The sequence below is a fragment of the Cyphomyrmex costatus genome, unplaced genomic scaffold (assembly GCF_001594065.2).
Source record: "Cyphomyrmex costatus isolate MS0001 unplaced genomic scaffold, Ccosl1.0 scaffold68, whole genome shotgun sequence".
Taxonomy (NCBI): domain Eukaryota; kingdom Metazoa; phylum Arthropoda; class Insecta; order Hymenoptera; family Formicidae; genus Cyphomyrmex; species Cyphomyrmex costatus.
The window spans coordinates 23,023-32,444 of NW_017280244.1; the positions used below are offsets into that span (position 1 = coordinate 23,023).

General features: G+C 36.1%; 1 protein-coding gene across 1 annotated transcript; it reads left to right on the forward strand.

Annotated features, from left to right (window-relative positions):
- Nucleotides 1-3,976: 3,976 nt before the first annotated feature.
- Nucleotides 3,977-9,175, forward strand: LOC108780112 (uncharacterized). Its single transcript, XM_018547705.1, has one exon. The coding sequence runs from the start codon at nucleotides 3,977-3,979 to the stop codon at nucleotides 9,173-9,175; it is 5,199 nt and encodes a 1,732-aa protein (XP_018403207.1).
- The last annotated feature ends 247 nt before the right edge of the window (nucleotides 9,176-9,422 follow it).

The following is a 9,422-nucleotide window of genomic DNA, read 5'->3' on the forward strand; positions in this document are numbered from 1 at the left end:
TAAAAAATGCAACGTTTGCAAATATGCAGTTACTAAGAAAGAATTTCGCACAATACACATTTTTAGACATATACGGTGATGAAATCATTAGTGTAATTCGATATTTAAAAATGCAACGTTCGCAAGTTCTGTTTAAGATTTTATGCAAAAAGACACGTCCGGTGATGACAGCAGTAATGTAATTTGATACAAATGCGACGTTGCCAAATTGCACAGTTAAGAGATGCATTGTTGCCAAATAGATTGATATAAAACGCAAAGATTTAGACGCATCGTGTCATTAGTCAATCAAGCGACATGGAGCGAGATTTGATACAGCAAGCTAACCAGCTTAGTACCAGAGAAGAGTACATACATCGCGTGGGAACAGCGATGCGACGAATTCATCGAATCTCTGGAAGAACAGAGTCGGATTAAACGCCCGCGATTATCGATCGGTAATAAACAATCAGTGATCGCACGTATCGCGCGGCTTGAGAGTTTGAAGGATTCAGTGCGCGGACGATTCGTGTACGTGGGCGCCGGACATGGACTCCGATGGCGCGAGATCGAAACGGCGTTCGAAAGCCGTATTCTAACGGGCGCGGTGATAAACTCTAATCACATCGACCCTCGCCGATTCCTCGAAGACGCGAGTGAAATTGTGCTCGAGCGTGTGCAGTGTGTTTTACAGAGATATGACTCTATAAAGATAAATACTGTGTTTGACGGTGAATTCATGGCGGGTGACGAACGCGCGAACAAGAGCATCGCAACCAGGAACTATGAAATATATCGATGCACCGATCAGCGCGAGTGATACGTGTCGCGCGTCGTCGAGCCAATCCTAGCATCGCTCGAAGAGTTTCAAGAACGTGATAGTGGATGGGCACTATCGCGTATACTAAATTTAACGGTGAACGCGAATAAACTGAATCCTCTGCGCGCGGGATGTCGCATTAAACTCCCGGAGGAAATTAAAAATAAGAAAGCGGTAAACAACGTGCGTTCGATAGACAATGCTTGTTTCGCATGGTCGGTCGTTGCCGCTCTACATCCCGCAGAAAGTCATACATATCGAACATCATCATATCCGCATTACTCATTGGTACTAAATCTTACGAGAATTGAATTCCCGATGACGTTGAGTCAAATTAAAAAATTTGAAAATCTCAACGACATTACCATCAACGTTTACGCCATCGAGGAAAGGATCGTACCGATACTGTCAAGGAGTTAATACTCTTGCTAATTTGTTTTTATTTTTCAGACTTTATAATATGTAAGCATTTGATTTGAATTGCTAGAAATTCATAGATAGTTGGAATTGAGACGTCAAGGGCGCTAACCGTCGAGCGTACTGGAAAGAACTAGATTGTAGAGGGCGTAGAGCCAGGGAGAATGTCGCCTCGATCGACGAGAGGAGAATGAGTAGTAGGACAAAGTTTGTTGCACCGAACGGACAACTTTTTGTACGCGAGCATATTTCGCAATAAATTGAGTTTCAACACATCATTGAACCAGTTTACTCAGTTGAGGTCACAAATCCTTAACAAAATGGTCCTTCGAGCCGGATGTTGTGTTAGATCACAGGAATAATAGAGGCAAAAAGGCAATTGTAAGAGCAAGCGGTGACCGTTGCTACACGAAAGGATCGTTCTAGAAGCCATTTCCCAATAAACACATGATGGTATATTATACGTTGAAATCAAGTATTTACCATAGGTCTAAACGTAGTAGATTCAACGTATATCAGTTCCGTATAATTTTAGTTGTGATGTCCGGCTGATAAACGTTGTCATAAACGATATATGTTCGTTTTTTTGATGTTATTAACATCCAGTTTTTAAACGTTGTTCACATCCGATTTTTAAACGTTGTCCTCATTTGATTTTTTTAACGGTATTCATATCCGGTTTTTATACGTTATTTCTCTCTGTTTTTTAAACGTTATTTTCATCATCTTCACCTAGTCACATTGAACATTTATTATAAGCATATTTTAATATTAAAATATTATTAACGAAAAAAAGTGGTAATAAAGAGGCGATGGAAGTCAAAATTTTTTTTTAATTTTTAAATAAAATTCGTTTTTTTAAATTTTTATTTTTATGTAGACTTATATATAATAGTTCTATATGCAATTTATGAATTACAAGTACGTATAGGATATTTTATAATTTTTGAAAACGCATACGGATATCGATGGGATTCGAACCTAAGACCTTTGAGGTGGTAGCCTAACACGCTAACGCTGAGCTATAATCGCACGCTGTTTGAATAGTTTCGAAAATGATTGTTAAATCAAACATACGATGGTGGTATATTAAACGTGAATTATACGTAAAATATGGTATAAGTATATCATTAGTATATCAGATAAACGTTTAAATTTGTACCGTTTTTATAGCATCATTTAATATACGATAATCATATCCGTTTTTATTAGGTTTGCATAATACTGATTTTATACGTTAAAAAACGGATAAAAGCATTTAATTTGAAGGGTGTTTCTACGTTTATTTATATAATCGGACAAACATTTATTTAAAACGTATATAATTTATGAAAGAATTTATTATATAAATTTATTATATAAATGTTTAGAAAATATAGTATTGTACAAACGTAATATGCCATCATATGTGTTTATTGGGTTTGACTTTAATTTAATTATTTTATGGATTTTTATCAAAACTAATATTAGTTTTGATCATCGGTATATTAAACGTTCATTATACACGTATTATAAGTGTATAAAAGTGGTATAAGCGTATATACCATATACTGTTTTTTAACATGTAAAATCAATTTTGTATTATGCAAACGTAATAAAAACGAATATGATTATCGTATATTATATGATGTTTATTGTTAAAAATTAAAACTATAATTAATATTTTTTAATATATGTGAAATTTCGCCTTAGATTTTATATTTAAACTAGTTATTAGCATTGATAATGACCCGATCGATGTCGAAACGTCTGTTAATGTTAATTTAAGTATATCGTTTGTTTTCTTGATTTTATGTCTTAATAATTTTATTTTCGGTTCGTTGCCCGTTATTTTGTCTTTGTTTTAATAATTAATATTATTATTATATCACAATTAAATTGTGTCACATTAGTTTTCATAAGAATCCATAAAATAATTAAATTAAAATTAAACCCAATAAACACATAATGATATATTAAACGTTCATTATACGTAAATATATAAAAATGGTATAAGTGTACCATATATACTTAAGATAAACGTTTAAATTTTTATCATTTTTATACCTTCGTATAATATACGATAATCATATTCGTTTTTATTACGTTTGCATAAGACAAAACTAATTTTATTCGTTAAAAAAACAATACATGGAAAAAAGGATTTAATTTTAAGGGTGTTGAAAACGTTTATTAGTTGTATAATATTGTAGTCGTAAAAACGTATATGTAAAATATTTGTACGAAAATTTATTGACGTTTTAAAGACGTATATTAAACCGTTTGTACAATACCGTATTTCCTAAACATTTATAAATAAGAGTTCTTTCATAAATTATATACATTTTAAATAAACGTTTATCCGACCTATATAAATAAACGTAGAAACACCCTTCAAATTAAACGCGTTTGTCCATATACTGTTTTTTAACGTATAAAATCAGTATTGTATTATGCAAACGTAATAAAAACGGATATGATTATCGTATATTAAATGATGCTATAAAAACGGTACAAATTTAAACGTTTATCTGATATACAAATAATATACTTATACCATTTTTATACCTACTTTACGTATAATGTACGTTTAATATACCATCATGTGTTTATTGGGTTTAGACGAAATCAAGAACATTTTTGAAACATATTGGTAGTCGCGCAGGCGGCAGCAAATAAACAGGCATTCAAAGGCACGTAAGTGAGCTTCCTTTATCCTAACCTCAATTCTTTTTCTTTTCCTTACATTGTAATAGCAAACGTTGGCAGTTGCTACACAAAATGGCTGAATACAAAAGCTTAAGGATTAAGCGAGGTCAGTTTAAGAGTCAATTAACGCGATTCAGTAATTTTCTTGAGTGTAGAGAAGCCGATGATTATGAAATTTCTGACAGACTTGAAAGGCTAAAAGAAGTCTGGGATAAGTTTCATAACCTTCAATATGCCATAAAGGAGGTACGTAAACAGGGGCTTTCAGAAGAAAAAGATCAGGATCAATTAGAGCGAATAGAACGAGAAGAAAACGATGAAGACACAGAATTCGAAGACAATTATTTTAAGCTAGTGTCAATAGCTAAAAGAAGATTAGCACAAGTAAATCCTGTAAATGAATCTGCGACAGTGGCAGCAGCAGGAAGGACCCTGACAGTGAAATCCAGTGTAAAATTACCAACGATCACATTGCCAACGTTCAATGGGCAATATAGTCAGTGGATGCAGTTCAAGGACTCGTTTCTTTCATTAATAGACAGAGACACAACGCTATCAGCAGTTCAGAAGTTACAATATCTTCGAGGCACGCTGAAGGATGAAGCATTACAATTCATCGAAGGATTGGAAACCACGGCTGAGAATTATCGTACAGCGTGGGAGTTGTTGAACAATCATTACGAGAATCGAAGACTTATCATTAATAAACATTTGAAGGAACTTTTTGAAACTATGCCAATAGTTAAATGTAACAAGCAAAGCATAAGGCAATTTGTAAATCACGTAAGATCGCACATTAAAGCATTAGCTACGTTGAAACTGCCCGTAGACAAATGGGATGCAGTCTTAGTATTTGTAGCGGCAAATAAGTTGGATTATCACACGCACAAAGAGTGGGAAACGCATATTACTACCAAAGGGCAGGACGAACTGCCAAAAATTGATGAGCTGCTTGAATTCCTAACAGGAAGATACCATATGCTTGAAATGATAGAAAAGGAAAAATCGGGAGCTGAGGCACGTAAACACAATGAGAAAAAGCAAGATAAATCGTTGTCATTAGCTTCTACAAGTAACAATGAATGTGATTATTGTAAAGGTCATCACCGCATATTTAACTGTGAAAAGCTATTGAAGTTACAAGTACCATCACGCATTAACGAAATAAAGCAATTGAAACTTTGTTTGAACTGTCTGCGGAAAGGGCATTGGAGTAAAGAATGTAAATCGTCAGGCTGTAAGGTTTGCCAAGGCAAGCATAATTCTCTTCTCCATATAGAAAATCAGAAAGAAAACAAAAATCCCGATGAAGTGAATAAAGACAATCCAAGCAACATAGTATCCACGTATTGTGCAAAAAATTCGCAGCATGTATTGTTGTCTACAGCGCAAGTATATATTTTTGATACCAATAGAAGGCGACATCTTTGTAGAGCGCTTCTAGATCCTGGATCGCAATCCAATTTAATTACGAAGGCTTTAGCAGATAAATTACATTTAACAAGTAAATCTGTAAACGTTCCAGTTAGCTGTATCAATCAAACTAAAACATATGTGAGGCAATCGGTAATTATTGAAGTACAAGCCAAATATAACAAAACAAGATTTAAGCTAAATTGTTTAGTGTTGCCTAGAATCACAGAGCAAATACCTCAGATGCCTATTGATATTTCTACATTACAGATACCAAATCATTTGAAGCTAGCGGACGAAAACTTCCACAATCCGGGAGCCATTGATTTATTAATCGGAGCCGGAATGTTTTGGCAAATTATTAAGGACGAGCATTTAAAGTTACTTCCTGGACAACCACGGATACAGAACACTTCTTTAGGTTGGATATTAGGAGGAAATGTTTTGGAGTCGTCAAGCGACCATAACATGATGTGCAATCTACTAACGAATGATGAACTAAGCCGGCAGCTGGAGAAATTCTGGCAATCCGAAGAAATTATCGAACAAAGGCATTACTCACCAGAGGAGCAAAAGTGTGAGGAGCACTTTAAAGCAACAATGCAAAGGAATTTAGAAGGTAGGTTCGTAGTAGGACTGCCTCAGCGAGAAGATATAAAGCTTGCAGATTCGTATAATACAGCGCTGAAGAGGCTATACGCTTTGGAAAACAGATTTGCACGACAACCAGAATTGAAGTTGGAATATGTTCAATTTATGGAAAAATATGAACTATTGGGGCATATGTCACGTGTTGAAGAAAATGCATCGAAGAGTCCGCAAGATATTTACTACATACCACATCATCCTATAATAAAAAGCGGTGCATTAACTAGCAAGTTGAGAGTAGTGTTCGACGCATCAGCTCTATCAGAATCAGGAGTGTCGCTGAACAATAAACTATTAGTCGGGCCTCAGTTGCAAGATACATTATGTGACTTATTACTAAAGTTTAGAATGCATCAATATGTATTAACTGCTGATTTAGAAATGATGTATCGACAAATCCTTGTGAGAAAACAGGATAGAGATCTTCAAAGAATTTTATGGAGGTCAAATAGCAACGAAGAAATTCAGATATTTCGTTTGAATACGTTAACATATGGTACTTCTTCAGCACCCTTTCTAGCGGTCAGATGTTTGAAGGAGTTAGCAATTCAAGAGGCTGACACTCATCCTACAGCTGCAAAGGTGTTACAATGTGATTTTTATATGGATGACCTGCTCACGGGGACGCACACTGTAGAGGAGGCATGTCGATTGCAACAAGAATTAATGGAATTGCTCCAGCGAGGAAAATTCAATCTGCGCAAATGGAGAAGCAACAACACGAAAGTATTTAGCTCGTTGGCTCAAGATAGCGAGCAAGATGAATTTTTGTTTTTAAACAAACATGAAGTCTTGAAAACTCTTGGACTGTATTGGAATTCAGAAACGGATTATTTACAGTATGAAGTGCAAATAAAGGAAGAACTATCAGCTACAAAAAGACAAGTGCTGTCTTCAAGCTCAAAAATATTTGACCCTCTGGGGCTTATCGAGCCAGTGTTAGTAGTAGCGAAGCAACTGATGCAACAATTGTGGAAGGAGAAGCTAAGTTGGGATGAAGAATTGCCACCCCATTTACAAGATAGTTGGTCAAAATATTGCAGATCTATAAATTCGACTCAAGCTTTGTTAGTATCACGCAATTGTAATCCAGGCAATCCGTCACTATTGGTGGATCTGCACGTTTTCTGTGATGCGTCGGAGAGAGCTTATGGAGCATGTATTTATGCGTGTAGTCTAAATCAAGATGGGCGCGCTACTGCACATTTGATGTGCTCCAAATCACGGATAGCTCCATTAAAACCACTCACATTGCCACGTTTAGAGTTAAATGCTGCACATTTGGCAGCCAAGCTGTTTAGCAGTGTAAATCATGTATTGTCTAACAAAATTAACAATGTAAGTTTTTGGACTGACTCTACAATTACGTTAAGTTGGATTAAAACATCTCCTCACAAATTGAAAACATATGTGGCTAACCGAGTCGCTGAGATTCAGAGACACACTTCGAGTAAAGATTGGGATCATGTACCCTCAAGTGACAATCCCGCGGATTTGTTATCTAGAGGCACGACTACTGAAGATTTAAAGGATAATTATCTATGGTGGCATGGACCTAGGTGGTTAGTGCAGCCTTCTGAAAGGCCGATACAAGAAGTTTTTAGTTTAGAAGACATGCCGGAAGCTAAACGGGAAACTAAACGGGAGATTACATTAGCAGCTATCCCGGATATGCACGATATTTTGTATAAATTTTCATCTATCATTAAGCTAAAAAGAGTCATAGCGTATTGTATGCGATTTACAAATAATCTAAGAGGTATTAAAAGGAAAGGATCTTTATCGATTGAAGAATTGGAGCAAGCTAACATTATCATAATCAGACTAGTGCAACGTCAAGTATACGAAAGAGAGATAGAAGATTTACAAAATGGAAGAGAAGTTCATCGCAAGAGCAAGTTGCTTACATTACGTCCTTTCCTTGATGAACAAGGATTGATCCGTGTGGGAGGTAGAATACGTCATGCGGAGATCAACATAGATCAAAAGCATCCATATATATTACCGTCGAAAAATCATATAACAACTCTTATGCTCCGCGAAGAACACAAAAGGTTATTACACTGTGGGCCAGAACAACTTTTGGCATCTATTAGACTACGATATTGGCCATTATCAGGTAGACACGAAGCGCGTAAGGTCACTAGACAGTGTCTAGAATGTTTTCGACTCAAACCTAAACCCTTAGAGGCCGTTATGTCTGATCTACCTAAAGATCGATTACAGGGAACTGTAAGGCCATTCGCTGTTAGTGGCGTAGATTACGCTGGGCCTATCCAAATTCGAGAGGGAAGAAGAAGAGGTAGGATACCTCTAATGAAAGGATACATTGCATTGTTTGTCTGTTTTCATACAAAGGCAGTTCATTTAGAAGCCGACACGGATCTAACTACAGAAGCATTTTTGGCAGCATTACGGAGATTTACTTCGAGAAGAGGTCTCTGCACTACATTATACTCAGATAATGCAACGAACTTTGTTGGAGCAGCAAGAGAGTTAAAAGAGGTCTATCAATTTATAAAAGATCAAACAGATGAAATTGAAGCACGATTAGCTTTAAAGAGCATTCACTGGAAGTTTATACCCCCCAGATCTCCAAATTTCGGAGGATTATGGGAGGCTGCCGTTAAGGTAACAAAAAGACACTTATATACTGTCACGCGAAACCTCGTAATGACTTATGAAGAGTTCAGCACACTACTTACAGAAATAGAAGCAGTTTTGAATTCACGTCCTTTAATTCCCTTATCCTCTCATCCTGACGATTTGGCTGTGTTGACGCCAGCTCACTTTTTGCTCGGAGAGTCACAAGCCGAGCCTGCTCAGAGAAATTTTTTAAACATGCCTGTTAATACTTTATCACGTTGGCAACATCAGCAACGAGTTCGTCAACATTTTTGGTCACGTTGGCAAAAAGAGTATTTGCATCAATTGCAAATGCGTACCAAATGGTACCATGATTCAACCGCTTTAGCAGTAGGTACAATAGTTTTGTTGATGGATGAACAAAACCCTCCTAGCAAATGGACTTTGGGCCGTGTAACGGAACTGCATAAGGGAAACGATAACGTGGCCAGAGTAGCCACTGTCAAAACAGCACATGGAATATATAAACGACCTATAAGAAAACTGTGCGCTCTCCCATTGAACAATGAAATTAATGAGGAGACCCAAGGCCAACGGGATTCTAAGTTGGAAAATGCTATTTAATCAGTAATCGATTTTAAGTATCTGATATTATTAATTATCTTATATTATTCTTACATTTACTTTGTAGCAACAAACCCAAAATTTCTTCCAGGATCACAAAAATTTAATTTTGAAAATTGGCCTTTCAAGGTGGGCCGGGATGTCAAGGAATTAATACTCTTGCTAATTTGTTTTTATTTTTCAGACTTTATAATATGTAAGCATTTGATTTGAATTGCTAGAAATTCATAGATAGTTGGAATTGAGA